This window comes from Lepidothrix coronata, unplaced genomic scaffold (genome assembly GCF_001604755.1).
Source record: "Lepidothrix coronata isolate B3197 unplaced genomic scaffold, Lepidothrix_coronata-1.0 Scaffold90, whole genome shotgun sequence".
NCBI classification, from domain to species: domain Eukaryota; kingdom Metazoa; phylum Chordata; class Aves; order Passeriformes; family Pipridae; genus Lepidothrix; species Lepidothrix coronata.
In genome coordinates this window covers 1,351,973-1,375,183 of record NW_016690270.1, presented here as the reverse complement: position 1 = coordinate 1,375,183, position 23,211 = coordinate 1,351,973, and the positions used below count along the sequence as shown (strand labels likewise).

The window sequence follows — 23,211 nt, the reverse complement described above, 5'->3', positions numbered from 1 at the left end:
AAACATCTAAATGCACCTTTTTAATGAAATGTTCTCTCCTGCTGGTTTTGGGACTCCTCAGGGTAAATCCCCATGGAGGGTTAATTCCTGGGGTGTCCTTTCATCCTCCTGGCCTGTCTGACCATCTTCCCTAATCCCTGTGGACTGAGGGACACTGGTTTTGGTTTCTTCCCTGGCCAAGGGGGCATAACATGTTTTGGAAGGTGCAGTTACCTCAGGTGAGAGGTTAAAGAGGCAAAGCAAAGCTGTGGCAGGTTGACCACGGGAAGCAGGAGATGAGGACAGTGGGGATGGGGAGAGAGTTTGGAATGTGGCTCAGACCGGGCATGTGTGAGGGCAGAGCTGGGGGAAGCCCAGCAGTGGGTGGCACTGTGGCATGACCGGGGGATGGAGTGGCATTGGCCTCACAGGGCTCCCAGACAGGGGCTGATGCTGCCCAAGGACCATGAGCGTGAGACAGGTGGGAAGGGACCGAGCGCTGCCATGTGTGAATGAAATTCCTTCTGTTTCTACTTACTGTGTATTAGATTACTCATGCTATACCCTTTTGGGGGATTTTTCAGCCTGTTGCCATGCCAACAGCCCTTGGTATCAGGAGCCTGGCAGCCCCAGGCTGCTCTTCTTTCATCCCTGCTTGTGTGTGCCCCTTTGTCACCACGTTCTGGTGGCTTTGTATGAGCAAACCCAGCTGAGAGCTGAGCCCCATCACCTGGGGCTGTGCTTGGCACGGGCCTGCAGGGAGTGAACAAAGGCTTGTTGAGGCATTTTCCCTGCAGCAGAGAGGTGCTGTGATGCATTTAATCTCTCCCTGACCCTTTTTTAATTGTCTCCGTTGCCCAGTCCTCCCTGGAGAGGGTCGAGTTTCTATAAAGACCCTGAAATCATTGAGGAGGCAAAATGTGTGAGGGAAAACTGAGTCAGGGCAGTGAGGACATGATGTTTGTGTAGAGCAGGACTGGGGCTCCAGCAAGCAGAGTCTCAGGAAGAGGGGATTCCTGGGAGACCTCTGCTGCCACTTCCTTCCTGCAGGGTTGGAAAATGTGGAGAGCTCTGTCTTTCCACGGCCAGCAAGGGAAGATTTGCAAACAGAGTTTACACTAGGTTTGGAATTAGTCTCATGAAAGCTTGGTTAATCAGAATTCACTTTGGGCGGTGAAAAAATGATATTTAATAATCCATAAATCTTCTGAGAATCCATTTTGCTTTATCCTGGAAGAAATACAGTTGTTTAATTTCAACATATTTCATTATTATTCTTTTTAGATTAGATTTCTCCTGATCCAGAAGATTTTTTTTGTAATGCTGTTTTCACCTAATTTTGTCTCTTTTTAATGGAATCAAAATATTTTCTTCAGCCCCAATGAAATTATTTTGACTTTTTTGACTTGTTCAATAATTCACACCATTTATTTGCACTTTTACTCGAGTTTCCAGAATTATCAGTGAGTTTTCAGACTGTTTTTCACTGGCAGCCTTGCTGCAGGAGCAAGTAGGTTCACAGTGTGTCTAGCAAGGTAGGTTATTCAGGGGGATTCACCCAAGAAAATACAGATGTCTGCAGGTGAGCTGGTTGCCCTTCCTCTGTTTATGGACAATGGAGAAATAAAGGCAAATTTAGAGCAGAGTTTGTCTCCCAGGGCAGTTTGTCCACCCCTGGGTGGTGTTTGACACACTGAAATACCTGGTTTTCATAGAATCATAAAATTATAGGATGGTTTTGGTTGGAAGGGACCTTAAAGCCCATCTCATTCCACCCCTGGCACGGGCAGGGACACCTTCCACTAGCCCAGGTTGCTCCAAGCCCTGTCCAACCTGGCCTTGGACACTTGCAGGGATGGGGCAGCCACAGCTTCTCTGGGCAACCTGTGCCAGGGCCTGCCCACCCTCACAGGGAAGAATTTCTTCCTAATATTTAATTTAAACCTACTCTCTGTCAGTTTAAAGCCAACTCTCTTTTCAGTTTGAAGTTTTTCCCCACTAGCATGACCCAAGGGTGACTGCTCAGGGGGGGGCCACCCTTTCAGAGCACCCAAAGCAGCTGTGCTGAGTCCCATGGGCTTTATAAGAGTATCAGGTAGGATGTGGGGCCCAGTGAGTGGGGGACAGAGCTGGAGCTCAGGCTGTCAAGAAGACAATTTAAATAACACAGGTAATGGCCTCTGCCTAGGCACTCTGCTGGTATCACAGATAATGGCTTTATGTTTAGGGAGAATGGATGTTTGATGTCAAGGAGTATGCTTCTGAAAATCCCACTGTTTTGGGTTGTATCTCAGCCCTGGGATTAAGGAATTTCTGTGTTTTAAAACCTGAACACAGTCTCAGGCACAGTTCAGGGAATCAGGCCCATGGGAATATGGGCATCTGATGCAGGGTCAGGAGTCCCACCCCCCCACCTGCTCTGGAGGGCTGTGACTGCCTGTGAGCCCTGTGGAACGTGTGTCACTCCAGGACTGTCTCATGAGCACTGAAAACAGCAATGTTTGGGCAGCCCCACAGTCCTTGAGCGGAGATTGCTGGTCCAGTGCTGGCTCTGAAGAGCTGTTGGGGTCTGTGCCCAGAGGCTGGCACAGGACACTTGCTGCAGGAGAGTCCTGATTGCAGGTGGCTTTCCTAGAGCCTGGGGTCACCCTTGAACTCCTGGAGTCCTCTAACAGCTGTGAGAACAGGCCACTGCCTGTACCTCTGCATGCACTGACTCGATGTGTGGGACCACAGAAACGGCTGCTGCTCGGGTACCTGGCACCTGGAGGGGTGCAGATGCATCCATATGAGCTGCCCCTGCCTCTGTCCTCCTCCTCATTCTGGGATGGGGCCGCTGGCAAGGGCTGGCACCCTGCCCAGCTTGTGGCTTTGCCATTTCTGTGGTCACCCTGGTGTTTGCAGTGCTGCCTCCAGCTCTGGAGTTCCCAGCATGGGAAGGACATTGTGACCTGTTGGAGTGGGTCCAGAGAAGGCCACAAGGATGCTCCAAGGGCTGGAGCCCCTCTGCTGTGGAGACAGGCTGGGAGAGCTGTGGGTGTTCAGCCTGGAGAGGAGAAGGCTCTGAGGAGAAGACATACCGCAGCCTTCCAGTGCTTGGAGGGGGCTTATGAGAAAGATGGGGACAAAGTTTTTAGCAGAGTCTGTTGCAATAGGACAGGGTGTGATGGTTTTAAACTGAAGGAGGGTAGATTTAGATTATCTATAAGAAAAAAATTTTATACACTGAGGATAGTGAGGCCCTGGCACAGGTTGCCCAGAAAAGCTGTGGGTGCTCCATCCCTGGAAGTGTTCAAGGCCACGTTGGACAGGGACCTGAGCAACCTGGACTAATGGAAGGTGTCCCTGCCTGTGGCAGGGGGTTGGACTAAGTGACCTGTAAAGGGCCCTTCCAATCCAGACTAGTCTGTGATTCTGTGATTCTCTGAGGTCTGCAGCTACACATAACACTTGGAGAATCCAGAGAGTGTTTGCCACGACCTGTCCCACCTCAGCCCACTGACAAAGATGCCAGTGGAGTGTCTTCCTGGCCAGGGGCCTGGTTCCTCTTGCTCTGGTGACACCAATGCCCACTTTACAGCCAGATAAGCTGGGGGAACTGGGCCCACAACTATAGAACAAGTGATGGGGATCCCTCCATTGCTGTATAGAACCTTCCTACTGGCCATATCACGAGTTTTCCTTGTACTAGAGGGGCTACCCCAGCAGGACAGATCAGGATAATCCAGCTGCATGGATGTGGCTGTGTCTGCAGAGCACAGCACTGAGCTGGTGCCATGAGGGAATAAACCATTATGCCTCCTCTCAGGCTGGGGGAGCATGGCCAGGGGCAGGGAGCTGCCTGCTGGCTCTTCCCTGGCCCAGGTTTGAACCTTGCTGGCTGGACCTGGTGGGCAAATACCCTTGGAGCTGGCCAAAGCACCAAAGCACTGTTCATCTGCCGTGGGCTTCTCAAAGAGACCCTCCAAGGAATAGCAAGTCACCTTCTGATTCTGGGCAGGGGGTTTTCAGAGGAAGATCCTGATAGTCAGAGACCCTGGAGCCTGAGTCTGTCCTGTTGGAAAATCAGGGCATGGGATTGGCTTTTGCAGTGCTGGATCCTGGCACTCAGCAGCCTCAGCAGCTGTAGCTTGCAGTGAGCAGTGAGCTTGCAGTGAGCTTCCCTGTTTCTCCTCCTCTGTTTGCAGCTGAGGAGGCACCCCACCACAGCAGTGGCTGCTGGAATGGCTCTGCAGCCTCTCTGTACCTGAAATGATCCTCATGACAGTTGTATTTGCATGGGATTGCAAGGGCAGGCTTTGGGGAACAGCCTAGGTGGCATCTGTCATTGATAAGGGTGGGAGGTGAGCAGTGTTGAGTTGCCCTAGTGAAAACCTTAAAGACAGAGGCAGTGCCAAGGTCTTTGCTCTTCCCATGGCTGCCCTCAGATCCAAAAGGAACTGGTGCTTGTGTGGGTGACAGTCATATGGGGACACTTGGCACAGCCACTGCTTTTGAGTATGTTAATTGAGCAAGTAATGCTTCTGTGTGAGCCCTGACTCCAGCTTCTTAAAAGGAGAAGTTTTTCCATTTGGCAGGGCATGGGGACCCTGGGAAGGTGTGTTTGCAGCCCTGCAGCATTCCCCAGGGGAGACCCAGTCCTCATTTGGTCTCAGAGACATGTTTCTGCCTTTCTGGAGGCATTTCCCTGGAGAGCCCAAGCAGGGATGCTCCTTGCCCTCCAGAGAGTGTAGGCTGAGAGAGACCATGGAACATCAGAAATATAAATAGCTTTATGCAACTGGCTGCTTCTGAGGGCTTTTAATCCCAGTGTGGAAGGGCCACTGGCAGCAAGGGCAGTGATGGCAGTGACAGGCAGAGCCAGATGGGCACAGGCAGCTCTTGGCTGCACTCCAAGGACACATGAGCTGTCCTGGCTCTGTGTCTGCAGGGCCATGCCGAGCCCCTGCAGTGGGGGTGCCAGGTCCTGCCTGGAGGGGGTGCAGCACCTCTGCCCAGTGAGTCCCCAGGCCCATTTCTAGCAGCTCACTTTGCCAGGCAAATGTCTGGCCTCAATTCCCTGGGAGCTTCCCTAAGACCCCAGGCACAAGGGAAGCCTGGTGTGTCCCATGGGGACTGTGTGGGGCCTCCAGGACAGAGCCAGCAAGCCCTCAGCTGGAGAGGATGAGGAGAAGGTGTCAGTGCTGCCTGCAGGAGGAAGGTTGTGGTGGAGGGAGGGTGAGCAGCAGGGAGGAGAGCCAGAGAGGAGCAGTGCCCTGGGCCAGGCACCTTTGGGTGCGGGGTTGGGAAGCGGTGGCTGTGCTGGAGCAGTTTGTAAGAACGGGTACCCACAGCTGCGGGGCAGGGTCCTGGCAGGGGGCCACTGAAGGGGTGAGGGGATGGTGCTGCAGGCCAGGAAGTGGCATGTGGTGACACAGCATGCCACCCCTCCTGCCCAGGGCAGCCACGGTGCTGCCTGGTGTTCATGGGGGATCACAGACGGGTTGGCAGCAGGGACTGATCCGGAGTCAGGCCATGCACGGTGGGGACACCAGGGAAGGTGACAGTCTGCTCTAATGGAGCACCCTCTCCTGCCTGCCTTTGCAATCCCCAGGAGAAGATCGAATACGCCTTCCTGATCTTCTTTGCCATCGAGGCCATGCTCAAGATAATCGCCTATGGCTTCCTGTTCCACACGGATGCCTATCTCCGAAACGGCTGGAATGTGCTTGACTTTTCCATCATAACTCTAGGGTAAGGGAAAGATGGGAGGCTGCTGCTTGTTCAGCTTGTGTCAGGCCCGTTTCACAGCCCATCAGGGACATCATTTTTTCTAATGGCTGCAGGGGGCAACTCCTCGACTCAGTTCATGGCCTTCTCCCCTTTTCCTGCCCTGACATCCACTGAAATCCTCTCTAACTCCTGTTTCTTCCTGTCTGACTCCTTCATGCCTCTTAGATCTCCTTGCTCTGGAGAATGGGGGTGGCATGGGATCCTCTAGGGTTTGCACACAGGGGGTGGGAGGGCCCCAGCTCTCAGCAGTGGAGCTGTGCCTGGGAGCTGCACTTGGACTTGCTCCCTGGCTGAGGCTGAGCGCATCTGGGACTCTAAATCCTCTAGCTCAGATTTCTTGGTGTCTATTCTCATGCCCTTCTCTTTTTCCCTGTCCTTTCTTCTGCTTCTCCTCCTTCCTTCCCTGTGCCCTGGCTCTTTCAGGCTCGTCACCATGACCCTGGAGAAGGTCAATGCGAAGGAGGGAGGGACTTCGGGGGGCAAAGGCGGCTTTGACGTGAAGGCCCTGCGAGCGTTCCGTGTGCTGAGACCCCTGCGCCTGGTGTCTGGAGTGCCCAGTGGGTGCCGGGTGCCCTGCCGTCAGGAAGGGCTGGAGGGTGGATGGAACCCCTGGCCAGGGTGGGGGAGCCAAGGGATGGGCTTCTTGTTGTTGCTGGATCAAGCCCACCCACGAAGCAGGTGTAGAGGAGCCACAGGTTCTTGCTCGTCCCTACGGCTGGCAGTTGTCAACCCTGGGGATCTGCAGGTTGGCACACATTTAGCTGCCTCCATGGCTCAGCGTCAGCACCTTTGGGTGGACGGTGTGAAAGGGGCCAGGACATTGCTCTAGTTTCTCAGGGCAGGGATCTCCTTCTGTAACTCATGTGAGTACAGCCTGGATGAGTGCAGCAGAACAAATGGAGGGGCATGAAGCAGCCTCCAGCACTACCTGGCTCTGCTGAGCTCTTCCATGTGCTGGTATGGTGGGTAGAGAAAGGATTTCTTCCTTCAGAGATGTCAGTCCCGCCCCACCAGTGCCGCTCTTCCCTTGGCACGGGACATTTCAAAGGCTGCTTGTCAGTGGGGCTGGCAGGGATGCAAGGTGCACACAAAGCTGTTTAGGAAGTGGTTGACCTCTCCCTTCTGCTGTTGCAGGCCTTCAGGTCGTCCTGAACTCCATCATCAAGGCCATGGTGCCCCTGCTCCACATTGCCTTGCTGGTCCTCTTCATGATCATCATCTATGCCATCGTCGGGCAGGAGCTCTTCAAGGGCAGGATGCACAAGACCTGCTACTACCTCGGGACAGGTGGAGCTGTGCCAGGGGGGAAATGTGGCAGAGATGTCTCTGTGTGGCTGGTGGGACTGTGGGATGTTTGATACAGCACCCAGCTGGCTGGGAGGGGCTGGTGCCTTTTGGAAGGCTTCTGCTGGAGGCGGGGTGTGGGGTGGGTGGAGGCTGCTCTGTTTGGCCTGACCTGCTGCTCACACCGCGGCTTTGCCCCTCAGACGTGATTGCCACGGTGGGATCAGAGAAGCCAGCCCCGTGCACCAGCTCCGGCCACGGGCGGCACTGCTCCATCAACGGCACCGAGTGCCGCGGCGGCTGGCCGGGGCCCAACAACGGCATCACACACTTCGACAACTTCGGCTTTGCCATGCTCACCGTCTACCAGTGCATCACCATGGAGGGATGGACTGAAGTCCTCTACTGGGTAGGCTCCAGCGCTTGGGCTCGGTGCTCAGCTTGGCAGAGCTGATGCTGACCTTGCCTCAGGGCAGGGAGTGCCCTCCTGGACCTCATGGCAGGGCTCTGACTCCCTGCCAGTGAAAGACAACCTGCCCCACCAACCTTCTTGCTGTGATGCACATCCCAGAACACACCAGGCATGTCTCTGCATCCCTGCAGGCACTGCCTAAGCTGTCCTTGCTGTTCAGGTGGACAGGAGAGTGCCCAGGTCCCACCTTTGTGAAGGGGTGTGGGTCAGGCACAGCAAAGACTGGTGGGTGCCCCTCCAGCAAAGCCCCATGTTTTGTAGTCCTTGGGAGACTGTCGTGCTGAGGCTTGGGCTTGGGGCTGATGTTTAAATCTGCTCCCCAAATGCTTGGGTCTGGCTTTACCTCTGCTGAAACCAGATATAGAGTTCTAAGCAGCCAGGGCTCACAGCCAGGTTTGTGTGCCACTCATACCAAGCACTCCTTTGGGGGAGCAAAGATCACAGAGGCTGTTGAGTGGCCCTAAGGGGACACAGCAGGAAGTGCCCTCAGAATGCTTCACCTGCATCTCTCCTTGCCAGGTAAATGATGCCATGGGGAATGAATGGCCCTGGATTTACTTTGTCAGCCTTATCTTGCTTGGCTCCTTCTTTGTGCTCAACCTGGTGCTGGGGGTGCTCAGTGGGTAAGTGTCACCCTATCCTTTCTCTTCCAGCAAAGGAGTTTTAGCTGGTTTGAACTATACAAGGAAAAGCCTGGGAAAATTCTGATCCTTTTCTTCCCTCATTCCTCTCCCTTTTTTATTTTTGCATGCTTAGAGAAGCTGATCCATGAGTTACTTTTTTGTTAGTGTCCATGAGTGCCTGAGGTTTCAGCTCAACTCCCAGCACAGAAATCTTTTCCCTGTGGCACAAGCAGCTGTCAGGAAGCCCAGCTTTGGAGCACATGATTTGGGGATCGTGTTGTGTTCTGCCAGCACACACAGCAAACAAAGCTGAGTGGGGAGCAGTCATCACCCCATGGCTGTAGGGCTGGACACTCCTCACTGGTACCCCCAGCTGCCATCCTGCTGTGAGCACACATGATTTGTGTGCTTATGGCCAGCCTAAGGAGGACATCTTTAACATGAGTGTCAGGGATCCAAGAGAATGATTGTTAGTTTAATTAGTGCTTCAGCAGTCTTCCAAATACAGCAATGAGCTGTCATCAGTCTGTTATAATGATTGTAGCACTTCTAGGCCAAACTCAATAAGTGCTAATTCCCCCAGTAGTACAGTTAAATACCTGAGATGTGATACTCATGCATTGCTGTGTGGCTGCCACCATCCAAATTTTGTTTCTGGGAAGTGTGTGTTGCCCTTGGGGGGGGCTTTTCTCCTCAGGTCTGTGTAGGGTTAGGGTCTGTTTTATATGTTTCAGTCCTGCATGTGCAAGTGGATCACACTCATCTTCTCTATTAGTTCACAGGGTCAATTATGCCCTAAATACTTGGATTGGTTAGGCCTCTTCTATGGCAAGCACCATACAACTGCAAGGTTAAAACAAATTGGATATTAATATAAATAAAACAAGTTTAAAAGCACAAGGTAGACCACAAGAACCTGACTCTTGTGTGGAGTTAGCTGTAACAGCAGGACAAGCTGGACTGTAGTCATCTGATCCTGGAGTAAGCTGTAGGCACAGCAAAGGTTCTGAAATATTTTTGCAAATATAGCAAAATTATGCTTGAGATCAGGAAAATTATTGTTATAGTGTCTGAGACCTATTAACACATGGCAACACCAGCATGGCTGGGCAGCAGCCCTACAGTCCTGCCAGATACCAGGAGAGAAAAGAATTTAATTGAAACAGAAGGAGAAGAGTGGGCAAGGACATTGGCAGACCTGCCCTTTCCATGTTACCATGAAAAGAGTGTCCTGTTCACCTCATGTCATGAGCTCACCTTTCCCACATGGAGAGCTTGGGGCAGGTTTCTGCCCCCCAGATGGGTGAGACCCCACTCTGATCCTTGGCAGGGCTGGGGAGCCGCCCCAGCCTCCAACATCTGGTGTCAGTTGGCTTTTCCAACCGTAGGTCCCAAAGAGCAGCAGTGGTGGGGAAGAAACCTTGCCTGGCATCAGGTGATGGTCTTGCATTGTGGAGCAGGGCCGAGAAAGGGGAAAGTCACTGGAGCAGCCTAGGCAGGGTATTTCAGGATTTCAGCTTTCCACAAGGCCTGGCCTGGCCAGAGCTGTGCTACCTGAGCTCCACGATGTCCCCTCCCCTCACTCTGCTGCTTCCCTTGTCCCAGGGAGTTCACCAAGGAGCGGGAGAAGGCCAAGTCCCGGGGAACGTTCCAGAAGCTGCGGGAGAAGCAGCAGCTGGAGGAGGACCTGCGGGGCTACATGGACTGGATCACCCACGCTGAGGTCATGGACAGCGATCGGGCCCGGGGAGAAGGTACCAGCTCTGCTTGGTCACAGACCCTTAGTGGGAGGGTTGGGTTCCTATCACCATCCTAGAGAGGCAATGTGGAAACCTTTGGAGGAGTCACAAAGACTTGTTTTGCTTGAAAACCCATGAAACAAAAAGCTTTGACTTCTGCAGAAAGGTTTCCTCCCTCTTTTTCTTTTTTTTTTTTTATTTCCCCAATCATTTTGTTGAATCTGACCCAAACTAGCTATGTCTTGGTCCTGATGCTAAATCTACCCCTCAACTGCTGTATTTAATATTTGCAGACTATGAGCAAGGCCTGGGTCTCCTTTGGCAAAGAGGGACTTGAAATGGCCATGAGGAGCACGAGGAGTGTGTGCCCTTGGTGTGCAGGGACACAGTGCAGGGTCATGAGCTCACACACCAACAGATGCATGAATTTCTTGCCATCACTTGAAAATTTCAAGGGATTAGAAGTGGCTCAGGAAAGGAGGTGGATATACAGGCATCTAGATGAAGGCTCAGCAAGGCCTGGGGGGCTCTACCACAGAGCTGCAGTGTCTGCCACGCCACCCTGCCTGGTGAAAGCACCTTTGGTGCCCCAAGCTGAGTGATCCATGTGTGCAAAGAGCCTTGGGAAACAGTGGGACAGACAAAACACCTCTTCCACAGGTGTGGCCTGTGTTCGTACAAACCCCTGTTGTTCAGCCTGTGCTCAGATCACAACTGGCCCCAGTTTTCTCTGTACTGGAGTCCCTGCTGCTGTCCCTGTCTGGGCTGCAGCTGCTCTTGCTGCAGGGCAGGTGCTCCTGGTGCCTCCTGCTTGGTTTGCTCCTGACCCTCAAAGCCTTCTGCACGAACTTTAAATGCTGGCTCCCTGGGATGGCACTGCTTGTGTTCACTTCTGGTAGGGAAGCTCTTCCTGGTGTGCTCCTGGAAGAGGTTCCCTCCCACGTGTTCTTCCCAAGGGTTCTAAGAAAAGCCTGGAATGTCATTCCCTCCTAGGTATGATGCCATTGGATGAAGGAGGGTCAGAGACAGAGAGCTTGTATGAAATCGAGGGCATGAATAAGTGGATTCTCTTCTTGTAAGTATGCTCTGGCTGAACCACCTGCTGCTCTGCACAGGGGCTTGTACTGTCCCTCACTTGGGGGCCCCACTGGGCCAGGCTTTCCTGCTCAGCCACTGGTTTCTGGGAGGGAGCCAGGGGCTGGTGCTCAGGTGAAGATGCAAACAGCAGGGCAGCAAACAGGGAATTTTGCTGTGGTGCTGGCAAAAAGCGCTTCAAGGTGAACAGCTGCTGTGGGACCAGGCTCCAGGCATCCCCTCATGGCCCATGCAGCACAGCAGGTAGTTTGGGAGCTGTGCCTGTAGCCCCCAGCCAGAGGTGCTGAAACCCAAAATGAAGCCAGGAGGTGTTTGTGTGAATGAACTGCAGTGCCTGAGTGAATGCACTGAGCTCCAGGGGCAGGTTATGGTCCTCATCCCATTTCAAGGAAGACCCCTGGGAGAGGGAGCAGGAGTGGATTTGCCCTGCAGGCACAGCCCAAGGACGTGGGGCTGGCCTGCTGGCTGGCCTTGCTGATCCTTTGCCATCTCTCCAGCCGTCAGTGGAGGCGTTGGAACCGAATGTTTCGTAGGAGGTGCAGGGATGTGGTGAAGTCCAAGTTCTTCTACTGGCTTGTCATCCTGATGGTGGCACTGAACACCCTCTCCATCGCCTCTGAGCACCACATGCAGCCAGACTGGTTGACAGTCGTGCAAGGTAAGCAAAGAGCCAGAGAGAGAGGGAGGGCCCAGGATACTGTGCTGCCTGGAGACATGTGAAGTCTTTACTGTGCCTGCAAAGCCACACTGGCATGGCACAGAGGCTGTTAAACACACAGACACAGAGCCTGAACACAGTGTGTGTGCACCATCCTCACTTCACTGTCACACAGCTCACACTGAACATACACAGTGTGTGTGCTCTTAGGGACGTGCGTTTGCATGGGGAACACACAGAGAGCGTAGATTGTACCATAAACACACGTGGCACACACTCATGCAGTGCAGCCACGCTGCCTGCACCTCCACCCACACATACACACAGAGGGACATGGAGCACAGGGGTGCACACACGTGCACACACCCAGTCCACGTGCCTGCTGTGCTGGGACTCACACACCCCGTGCACAGACATCACCGCTCTCCTCATCCTCCTCTCCTGTGTGCTCCCCGAAAAACAGCTTGGTGGGCAGAGCAGCACCACCCTCCTTCCCTGCCTGCCCTGCCCACGCTGGGATTGAGGTTGTACCTCCCTCCCCAGACAACTCCAACCGGCTGCTGCTTGCCCTCTTCGTGGCCGAGATGGTGCTGAAGATGTACGCGCTGGGGCTGCGCCAGTACTTCATGTCCCTCTTCAACCGCTTCGACTGCTTCGTGGTGTGTTCGGGCATCCTGGAGATCATCCTGGTGGAGCTGGGCACCCTGTCCCCCCTCGGCATCTCCGTGCTGCGCTGCATCCGGCTCCTCCGCATCTTCAAGATCACCAGGTTGGGGAGGGAGCTCTGTGGGCACTGGCAGCTCACGGTGCCCCGGCATCGCTCACGGTCCCTGGACATCAGTGGCCTTGTCCCCAGGGAGGGCTGCAGCTCAGAGCAGAGCTGGTAGCTCCTGGGTGGAGCAGCAAGGCCAAGCTTGGGGTTTCTGTCCCCAGGACATGGTTTGTCTCTGGGAGTGGCGAGAACAGAGCTGAGGTCCCACTCTACCTCTGGGTTCTGGGCTGTTGTAAATGGGGGTGCTGTGGGCCAGGGCTCCTGGCTTCTCTTTCTGGCCCCAACCCACTGTGTGTTCACCTCTCTTCCCCACCCTGCCTGCTGGTGCCCTGTGCAGGCAGCAGTGAATCTTGCCTGTCACACCACGCCTGCAGCTTCATTGCTTCCTCCTGGGGCCTGGCTGGAGCAGTCCCAGTGCCCAGCCTGGGTCCAGAGTCCCTCTTGCTGGGCTGCTGGCACATCCCCTTGGGCCAGTTGGTCTGTTCCCTCTGCCTGCCTGTTCCTGCCCACAGCCTTCCCCACTCTTTCACCTCCCACACGCTCCTGTCTCTCCTCTCCTCAGGTACTGGACATCACTGAGCAACCTGGTGGCCTCCCTGCTCAACTCAGTCCGCTCCATTGCCTCTCTGCTCCTCCTCCTCTTCCTCTTCATCACCGTTGCTGCCCTGCTGGGCATGCAGCTCTTTGGGGGCAAGTTTGATTTCGAGGACATGGAAGTGCGGCGCAGCACGTTCGACAATTTCCCCCAGGCCCTCATCAGTGTCTTCCAGGTTTGGGGCTGCAGGAAGGGCAGTGGGGGGCTGGAGGGCAGGGGGCTGGGAGTCTCACCTGGGCTGTGGGTCTCCAGGCAGGAGCTGGGTCTCAGGGGGATGTGGGTTTGTGGGGGTGATGTGGCTTTGAGACACGAGCAGGGAAATGCAACTGGAGTCAAAAGCAGTAGTTCAGGTTCAGGGCTGAGCAGGGAAGAGGGTTTGATCGTGGGAATGGAAGGGCTGTGAGGGTTTGGGACTGGAGCCAGAAGGGCAGGATTGGCCTGTGGGCTACTGCTGTGCTGTGCTGCAGAGGCTCTTGAGTCTGTATTACTTCTCTACTCCCAGATCCTGACTGGAGAGGACTGGAATTCAATCATGTACGATGGGATCATGGCCTACGGGGGCCCGTCCTTTCCTGGCATGCTGGTCTGCATCTACTTCATCATCCTCTTCGTTTGTGGGAACTGTATCCTCAGTCTGCAAAGCCAGGCCCGGGCTCCCTGCACCCAGTCCCAGAGCTGCACAGGACTGGGAAGGGGAGAACCTTCTGTCAGCATCTCAGGGCTTGCCTAAGGCTTTTCAGTTCTGAACAGCGGTGGAACAAACCATGGGTTTCAGGGCTTCCACTACTGGTGGCTGAGGGCTGGGATGTGGAGGAAGGCACACCTGGAGGAGGTCTGGATGCCCAGCAGGCAGACATTCAGTCAGAGGGGGGGCAGCCAGCCCAGAGCTCAGTGCTCACAGGGTGCTGGTTAAAGATTACCAACCAGGGTTATCTCAAGGGCTCAGCTCCAGGAAGAATTCTCAGGGCACCCTGGACACCATGGACAGCTCTGGCCACATCCTCCAGCCAGGAACCAAGTCCATGTCCTTAGCACTGTTCCTGCAGATATCCTCCTCAATGTCTTCCTGGCCATCGCGGTCGATAACCTGGCTGAGGCCGAGAGCCTGACCTTAGCCCAGAAGGCCAAAGCAGAGGAACGCAAACGGCGGAAGATGTCCCGGTGAGCACTGCTGTCCCTGCCCATGGGAGCTCCCAGACCTGGTGCTTTGGTGTGAGGGGACAGAATGGCATTGCCTACAGCCCCTGCCCAGGGTTCACTTCCTGCTCTTCCCTCCTCTGCGCTCAGAGGTTACCCGGAGAAGTCTGAAGAGGAGAAGCAGATGCTGGCAAAGAAGCTGGAGCAGAAAGCAAAGGGAGAAGGGATTCCCACAACAGCCAAGGTCAGTGCTGGTGGGGCTGGGCCATGTAGAGCTCCTGAGGAGGGACCAGGCTTCTCCTCCCACCAGCCAGGATGGACAAAGGCTTGGAGCCAGCCTGGGTCTGGACTCTTGGCCAGAGTGTCTCCTCACCTTAGCATCCACTGCTGATGGGGGCTCTTGGTGACTGGGCCCAGGCAGGACACATTGCCTGGTGAAACAGCTCCATTGCTGGGGATCCTTTTCCTCCAGTTCATTTCCTTGGCCACAGCCAGTTCTCAGTGGCTGAGGTGGGCTGGTGCACACCCTGGTGGGGGGGAGCAGAGCAAGTCAGAAGCATTCCAGATCTCCCTTATGTCCACACCAGCACCCCCAATATGCAAACACCTCTTCATCTGTGCTGACTGTGTGCTGAGCTGCCTCTGAGAAGCATCTCACCAGCAACTACTTCCCTATCCACTTTCCAGAGATGCCTCATGGAACTCACCCAGGAGTTGCTCCATATCTTATTCCACCCCTGGTATATCTGCACAGCCCCAGGCTCTTGCCCAGCAGACATTCCTATTTCCCATCCTCTTGGTGCTGCTCTTTGTTTCAATTGCAGCATCCCTGAGTGTTTACCCTCACCTGGCTCCAACCTGGGCCAGCACTTCGTGTGCTTTTTATGGGCCAAATGCAGAGATGCTGCTTGTCCCACATGGCTTCCAAGATGAGAGGATTTGGCCAACTGGCACATCCTCTTCTCTGCCTCTCCCTTGTTTCAGTTGAAAGTGGACGAATTTGAATCCAATGTCAACGAGATCAAAGACCCCTACCCTTCTGCAGACTTCCCAGGTAAGACTTGTCCCTGGCAGGGCAGCAGGAAAGACGAGGAGGCATTGCAGAGGGATGGTGTGTGACGAGCAAAGAATGTGGTGACCCTCTGCCAGCCTTGGGGCACTGAGGTCCTTCTGGCACAGGTGCCAAATCAGGATCACAGGATCGGAAGATTGGCCATAAGGTCATATTCCCCCTCCCTCTCTGGATAATTCTTTCCTTTTCCCTCTTCATGGCCACCCTGCAGGTGATGATGAGGAAGATGAGCCTGAAATCCCCCTGAGTCCTCGGCCACGTCCCCTTGCAGAGCTACAGCTGAAAGAGAAGGCTGTGCCCATGCCTGAAGCCAGCTCCTTCTTCATCTTCAGCCCAACCAACAAGTAGGCGCTGCCCCTTCTCCCTGCCTTGTGAAACCAGGCCTGATCCAGGTGCCTCTGGCACTGACCCTTCCCAGTGGGGTCCTGTTCGTGTGTTTGTGCCAGCTCTGAAGGGAACCAGCTCATGGGGAAAAGCCTTCTGTGTGGGTGGACTGACACAGACATCCCTCCATGCCTAGGGCCTTCCTGTCCTCAGGGTTTAGCCATAACCCTTTTCAAGGCTGCCATGGCCCTGACTGATCTCCCTCTGGCCTCTTGCAGCATCTCATGGCATTTCCGTCCCTGGCAGGTTTCGGGTGCTGTGCCACAGAACTGTCAATGCCACCTGGTTCACCAACTTCATCCTGCTCTTCATCCTGCTCAGCAGCATCTCGCTGGCAGCTGAGGATCCCATCCGGGCCGAGTCCTTCCGCAACAAGGTGCCCGTGGAGATGTGGAGGGTTGGGATGGGTGGGGAAGATCTCGTGGAGTCCCCCAGCTCCCCAGTAAGCAGGGACTTACTTGCTGGGTGCCATCCCTGGGCAGGTGGCTGTGATTCCAACCCTGCCTCTGGGAGGGCAGTGCACTCTGGCAGAGGAGGCTGGATGTGTTTTCCATTTAAGGTGCCTCTGGGACAAGTTTTTACTGCTCTGTGTCTCAGTTTATTTCTGGGTGAAGAGATCCACCTGGGAGTGCTGTGCAAGATTACCTTGTTTTGAGCCTGTGGTGACTTATTTGGTATAGGGATGTTGTCATGGTTTGAGATAGCCCCAAAATCCAATCCCCTAGTCTGGCTATCTCAAACCATGACAGATGTCCTGTGAGGTGGCAAACTGGGCCTTGAATGCTGCTTGTGGGAGCCGTGGCTGCAGCCCTGTGAGGCACAAATGCATCTGGCAGGGACTGGGAGATCTCACATACAACCCCTTCCCAGGGCACTCAGTGCTTTTGGGGATCAGATGCTTTCAGGTGAATCAGGTCAAGCCTAACTCACCTTGAAAGGGAGAGCTTTGTCCCAGCTGCAGGTTGGATTACTGCACTGGAGAAAACCAGCGAAGCTGGGGGAAGTTCACGAGTCTTCTTGGCACTGGGTTTGCAGACTCAGTTGAGCTAGATGGGCTCCCCAGTCCACAGCGTGGAAGCAAAACCACAATTCCAGGATGTTTGAACACACTGAAGCATCTCCCATGTCACCCAAATCTCATCCAGTTCTGGTGTTTCTGTCCCCAGATTCTCGGATACTTTGACATTGGTTTCACCTCCGTCTTTACAGTCGAAATCGTCTTGAAGGTGAGTCCTTCTCCCCATGGTCCTGCCATGGGCATGGCCCAGCACGTGGGTCTAGACTGCTCTGGCCAGGGACAGTCATGCACTTTGGGCACAAGCTGAGGATCCCAGTGAGGAGAAACTGCTGGCTGACCCTCACATCTCCAGAGTTCATTCATGCAGTGTGGGTGGTGCGTGACCTGTCCCAGAGCCCTCCAGTGAGGTCAGGCAGCCAAGTCAGCTGTGCTGTGACATGGGGACAGATCAGACTTTCATCCTGACGTGCCGTTAAGAAAAACTTTGAGAAAGAGAAAGCAGTGGGAATCTGTGGAGAAAAACAGCAGTCCAAGCCACTGCTGTATGTTGCTCCCACTCCGAATGTCCTTACTATTCTCCTCTTTAATTTGCTGACTGACTGGGAGAGTTTTGTCTCCAGCCAGTGCAACATAGAGGATTTCCAGCTGAAGCCAACTTCCTGCCAGGCTGCAGGGGTCCCCAAGGACAGGGTCCCCAAGCCGTGGAGCTGTGAGGACCCCCTTGTGCACCCCAGGGCTCTGGAGGGACCATGCCCCTGAGCCCTGCCCGGCCTCTCTCCTAACTCCTTCTGCTCCCCAGATGACAACCTATGGTGCTTTCCTGCACAAAGGCTCCTTCTGCAGGAATTCCTTCAATATCCTTGACTTACTGGTGGTCGCTGTCTCCCTCATCTCCATGGGATTCGAGTAAGCACCTCCCCATGCCACGGAACGGGCACTGGTCTGTTCAGGCTGGCAGGGCAGCTGGGGGTGGTGGGTGGGGAAGGAGCTGCCCAAGGGCTGCCCATGTGTTCATAATGTCGTGCTTGAGGGGACAGGGCATGGACAAATGGGAGACAGACAAACTCCTTGAGTGTCAAAGGTAAAGAAGATTTGGGTAGAAATTAAATTTTGTGGCTGCTTTCACCAGCTGCAAGCCTCCCTTGGCCTTATGTGGGGTGATGGCCTAGTGACATCTGCTTTACTCTGCTGTCCCTTTCCCCTCAGCCCTGGCTCCAGCCTGGCCTCTGTGGCTCCTTGGTGGGGCTGTGTCAGCCTGGCCCGGGCAGAAAAATCGCCCCAGCTCAGCTCTGCCTTCCTCCCCAGGTCCAGTACCATCTCTGTGGTGAAGATCCTGCGGGTGCTGAGGGTGCTGAGGCCTCTGCGAGCCATTAACAGGGCCAAGGGGCTGAAGGTAAGCAGGAGGCTGGGACTGGGGGCCCTCAGCCTGTGCCAGTCCTCCTGGGAGGTCTTGGGGCAGGCATTGGACCCTGTTCCCAATTCCCACTCCCCACCTGTGGAAGGGGTCTGCCCAATCCCTCTGCCCTTGACAGGCTCCCGCCCTTCCTGGGGCCCGTCCCCGCAGTGGGAGGGTGTGGGACACAGAGCAGGGGCTCTCCCCAAACACGCTCACGTGTGCACTGTCCTCCTCCTCTGCAGCACGTGGTCCAGTGCGTGTTTGTGGCCATCAAGACCATCGGTAACATCGTGGTTGTCACGACACTGCTGCAGTTCATGTTTGCCTGCATCGGGGTCCAGCTCTTCAAGGTGAGTGGTGTCTCAGGCGGGCAGGAGGGACGTTCTGCTCGAGCACATCTTGGATAGGTTCTCCTAGGCATCACCTTGGGGGTGGTGTCTGCCAGTAGTGGGGTCTCCCCAGTAAGGGGACCCAGCTGCACCAGCCCCCCTGGCAGAAGAGGCTGCAGTGAGGAGAGGGCAGAAAGCACTCAGGGTCCAGACAGCACCTGTGAAGGGCCCAGCTGCCTCACCTCATTTAGTGCATTGGTTTCCTCTTTCTGAGGCAGCAAGTGCTTCTCACTGATTTGCCTTGGATGAAAACAGTTTCCTTTTTCACAGCACCACTCCTGCCGTCTGGGCCTCAGCGGCTCCAAGGCAGAGCTGGCCCTGGCTGAGCTCAGCTTTGTTCTAATAACTGAGCTGAAATTCTCAGCTGATGTGGGGAGAGCTTTCAGGGCACTCTGCAGACTGAGCAGACCTGTCAGCATACCTTAGCTTTTAGTTAATCTCAGGTTACTGCTGTCTTCTCTCTTTTCCAAATAGTTACTCCCAGATAGGATGAGCTAGGTAGGCCTCAACTTAGGGCCTTGGAAGGTTTTTTCCCATCACTAGGCATCATTTCTTGATCTCAGCCCAGGTCTGCCATGGCTGGCTCCTGAGCTGGGTTGTGTTGGAGGGCAGAGTGGAGAGGCCAGTGGTGGTGGGAGGCCAGGGCCAGAGTCTGCAGGGAGGTGGCAGAGGAGGGACTGACTGTGGGCTGGGTAAAAGTCAGAACTCCCCAGGGCTTCTGAATTCACAGCAACACCACGGCCACTTCTGGTCTCTGTTAAATGCAGGGCAAGTTCTACAGGTGCACAGACCCATCCAAGCTGACAGAGAAGGAGTGCAGGTAAGAGCTCTCTGCAGCTCCCAGCGGGGCAGTGGCCAGGGATGGGAGCTGGATGGGATGTAGTGGGGGCCGCTTGTGTTCCTGCATGGGGATGTTGCATCCAAAAAGAGGTCTCATGCTGTTCTCCCTCACCCTGGGGTGAATCAGGAACAAGCACAGGGCTGTCCTCCCCTCCCAGGGACTGAGGAGGCCCGGGCCAGCACTGCAGTGTGGACTGAGGGGGCCCTGCCAGTGAGCACCGTGTCCCTTCTGCTGCAGGGGCCAGTTCATCAACTATGTGGACGCAGACCCCACGCAGATTGAGGTCCAGGAGCGTATGTGGGTGCACAGCAACTTCCACTTCAACAACGTCTTCTCAGCCATGATGTCACTTTTCACGGTCTCCACCTTCGAGGGCTGGCCCGAGTGAGTCTGTGCCAAGGGAAGGTCTGTGCTGGGAGCAGGGCACTGCCACAGGCCTTGGGCAGGGTAAAGCAAGAAGAGCTGCCCAGGATGAGGAGCAGGGCCAGCCATCCTGGCAGTGGCTGTGGAGCTGCCAAGGTTATCCCAGCAGCTCTGTCCCAGTGCTGTTGGGTTTGGCATGTCCCCAGAGCTCTCCATGACCTTCAAGAGGAGACATGGTCTTTCCCACCTAATTAGGATCTCTGTTTTCTCCCTTTCCCTGCTGTAGGCTGCTGTACATGGCCATCGACACCAATGCTGAGGATGCAGGCCCTATCTACAACTACAGGATGGAGATTGCAATGTTCTTCATCATCTACATCATCCTCATTGCCTTCTTTATGATGAACATCTTTGTGGGCTTTGTCATTGTCACCTTCCAGGAGCAGGGGGAGAATGAGTACAAGAACTGTGAGCTGGACAAGAACCAGGTAATGGGACTGCTGGGGCAGAACAAGGAGGACCAGCCCTGGAGCTGGCACTGCTGGGGCTGGCTGATTTGGATCAGCCCTTCTTTGTGGTGGCACTGCTGACTCAGATGAGTTGAACCTGCCCCCGGGTCTGTTTGCTGCTGGGGCAGGGCCAGTTGGACCCACGGCTGGCACAGAACAAACTTTCTGAGGGAAGGGCAGAGGGGACCAGAACAGGGAGTGGGCCTCCCTGGACAGGTAGGGTGCCCAGAGTGAGCTGGAGCAGAGGGTTGTGCCCAGTTTTGGGCTCCCCAGTACAAAAGTAACATGGATGTACTGGAGTGAGTGCAGCAAAGGGCCACTGAGATGACTGAGGGGCTGGAGCAACTGTCACATGAGGAGAGGCTGGGAGCTGAGTCTGGTGTTGAGAAGAGAAGGCTCATGGGGATCTTACCTATGGGTATAAATACCTCATGGGAAGGTGTAGAGGAGATGGAGCCAGGCTCTTTTCAGTTGTGTCCAGTGACAGGACAAAAGGCACAAACTGAAGAATACAAGAAATTCCATTTAAACATTAAAAAAGGCCCTTTTCGTGGTAAAGGTGGTCAAGCACTGGAACAGGCTGCCCAGAGAGAGGCTGTGAAGTCTCCGTTTTTGAAGGTATTCAAAAGCCAACTGTCTTGGGCAGCACGCTCCAGCTGGCCCTGCTTTGGGCAGGGAACTGTGACTAGACCATCTCCAGAGGCACCTTCTGCCACCAGCCCTGCTGTGATGCTGTTGTGCTGTCACTCTGGCTGGGGACAGCAAGGCTGAAAGCAGCAGAGGCATTGGCAGAGGACGTGGGACATGCTGGGGAGGACACTGGGCAGGAGTGGCTGCCGGCCCAGGGGTGCTGTCATGCTCCTGTGCTGAGGCAGTTTGAGCTCAGGGTGCTGGGGTGATGTGAGTCACACAGGAACCCAGCAGAGGTGGCTCTGGGCTGCTGGGGTGGGACAGGCCTGCTCACAGCCATCTCAGTGCCCCCTTCAGCCCTTGATCGTGTGATGTCTTCAGGATGTTCTTGACTAGCCCTGAGAGACCATGGGGAAGAGCCAGGATAAGGAGGCAGGCTCCGGGCTGGAGGGGTCAGGCCAAGGGCAACATGGCCATTTTTGGAGGCAAGAGGTGACATTGGAAACTTGTCCCATGTCTGGGGTGTATTTGCAGGAAGCACAGCAGATACAATGACCCGCTGCTGTACCTGGCCCATGAGGCTGGGCTGGAGGAGAAGGGGGATCCAGCTTGGGCCTGTGGGGATGTGCAGTGGTGTTGGTGGTGCTGAGTGTGTGCCCTGTGCCCTGTGGTGGGCTCACAGCTCCTGCCTCCCTGCCCTCCCCAGCGCCAGTGTGTGCAGTACGCGCTGAAGGCTCGCCCGCTGCGCCGCTACATCCCCAAGAACCCCTACCAGTACCAGATCTGGTACGTGGTCACCTCCTCCTACTTTGAGTACCTCATGTTCTTCCTGATCCTGCTGAACACCATCTGCCTGGGCATGCAGGTGAGGGGCACAGTGCCCACCGTGGGGGGTGGAGGGGTGTCTGTGGCAGCGGGTGGGCTGGCTCGGCCCTGCAGCCCCCAGGAGAGCTTCTGGTTAGGGGGAGTTTGCTCATGGTGGGACTGGTGGCATGTGGGGATCCCAGAGAAGGGGCTGCAGGGGGGAAATTTCCTTTTTGCTGAGGCGTAGGCCTGTCTGTGGGAGGGGGGTCTGCATGCAGCACACACCTCTGAGCTCCCAGCGGAGGCTGGACCTGCCATCGGCTCACATGGCTCCTTCTGCCTTATCCTCAGCATTACAACCAGTCTCCAGAAATGAACCACGTCTCAGACATCCTCAATGTGGCCTTCACCGTCCTCTTCACCCTGGAGATGGTCCTCAAGCTCATGGCCTTTAAAGCCAAGGTGAGAGGAGGGCATGGTCAGCATGGAGGGCAGGAGGGGTCTCAGGCCAGGCCAGGGGGTTCACTTATCCTGCATTTGGCATTTCTGGAGTACAAGCACTCCTAGCCCTGCAGCTCCAGAGAACTTCTTGTGAGACCCTCAGGCATCCCCATGAGCAGGACCTGGAAGTTTCTAGAAGGAGTACTGCTTGTCAGGGCTACCCTTGCTAGCCAAACCTGACCCAGTCCCGCTGGCCCTTGTTCCCATCCTCAGGGTCATGTCACTGGTGGGGTTACAGCTCTAGCTACCCTGGTCCACCTTCCTCATTTCACTCCATTGCAAGACAGGACCAAACAACTGAGCAGAGGATGCAAGGTCTGACCACCATCCCTTCTTGTGAGGGGCAGAGTCAGCAAGGATCCTTCTGGTACCCCTTCCTTTGGACTCCAGCATCTGTCTCCTCCTTGGCTTAAACCCTTGGATGTTCACTCCTCTTCTCTGGCTCTTTCCTGACAGGGCTATTTCGGAGACCCCTGGAATGTCTTTGACTTCCTCATAGTGATCGGCAGCATCATCGATGTCATCCTCAGTGAGATTGATGTGAGTGTCAGGGGGCTCGGGCACGAGGGTGTCCCCACCCAGGACTGCACTGCAGCACCTGCCCTGGGACAAGCCAGGGGTGCTGGGGTCGTGTCCAGCTCTGCAGGGTGCTGGTGCCCTCTCCTCTCTGCCTGCCCTGCTGGGTTCTCAGGAGGGACAAGCCAGGATCAGCCCATGGCATGAGTGAGTGGAGAGGGCCACAGCTGTGGCCCTTTGAGCCTTAAAGCACTGTTTGAACATCCCCAGCTGGCCAACATGTCACATTGCCCCCTCCCCCGTGGTCTCCTGGATCTGTAGGCGCTGGGATCCTATGGAAAACAGTCATTCAGGACTCAACCACGAGCAGCAGGCTGCATGCCAGCCCCTGCCCCACTCACCCTGGCCAGGCAACCACACATCCAGCCTCAGATCAGTGCAGGTGGGAGGAAAAGGGTTCCCACAGCTCCCTGTCCCCACAGAGCACTGCTGACCCATGGGGAGGATCAGGTGCTTCAGATTTCAAGGCATTTGCTTGGTGTCCTCTTTGTGCCTTTACACAGTGGCCCGTCCACATACACAGCTGGTGGTGTATGTGAGCCTGTGTGTACTCCAGGCACCACTGCAGGAGCTCTGCACCATTTAACCTGTGGGGCTGGTGC

At 55.2% G+C, this 23,211-nt stretch overlaps 1 protein-coding gene across 1 annotated transcript in view; it reads left to right on the top strand.

Annotated features, from left to right (window-relative positions):
• The window catches only part of CACNA1S (calcium voltage-gated channel subunit alpha1 S), a 42,638-nt gene that overhangs the window by 4,622 nt on the left and 14,805 nt on the right, over positions 1-23,211 (top strand). Inside the window, exons 3-28 of the mRNA XM_017821382.1 lie at positions 5,573-5,712; positions 6,175-6,308; positions 6,886-7,038; positions 7,239-7,444; positions 8,027-8,130; positions 9,736-9,884; positions 10,863-10,944; positions 11,462-11,622; positions 12,166-12,391; positions 12,957-13,164; positions 13,492-13,612; positions 14,036-14,150; positions 14,277-14,370; positions 15,111-15,180; positions 15,410-15,542; positions 15,829-15,958; positions 16,749-16,808; positions 17,400-17,506; positions 17,906-17,993; positions 18,239-18,346; positions 19,153-19,205; positions 19,464-19,610; positions 19,876-20,077; positions 21,435-21,593; positions 21,884-21,994; positions 22,490-22,573. Coding sequence (XP_017676871.1) covers positions 5,573-5,712; positions 6,175-6,308; positions 6,886-7,038; positions 7,239-7,444; positions 8,027-8,130; positions 9,736-9,884; positions 10,863-10,944; positions 11,462-11,622; positions 12,166-12,391; positions 12,957-13,164; positions 13,492-13,612; positions 14,036-14,150; positions 14,277-14,370; positions 15,111-15,180; positions 15,410-15,542; positions 15,829-15,958; positions 16,749-16,808; positions 17,400-17,506; positions 17,906-17,993; positions 18,239-18,346; positions 19,153-19,205; positions 19,464-19,610; positions 19,876-20,077; positions 21,435-21,593; positions 21,884-21,994; positions 22,490-22,573 — 3,345 coding nt within the window. The remainder of the gene's footprint in view (positions 1-5,572; positions 5,713-6,174; positions 6,309-6,885; positions 7,039-7,238; positions 7,445-8,026; positions 8,131-9,735; positions 9,885-10,862; positions 10,945-11,461; positions 11,623-12,165; positions 12,392-12,956; positions 13,165-13,491; positions 13,613-14,035; positions 14,151-14,276; positions 14,371-15,110; positions 15,181-15,409; positions 15,543-15,828; positions 15,959-16,748; positions 16,809-17,399; positions 17,507-17,905; positions 17,994-18,238; positions 18,347-19,152; positions 19,206-19,463; positions 19,611-19,875; positions 20,078-21,434; positions 21,594-21,883; positions 21,995-22,489; positions 22,574-23,211) is intronic.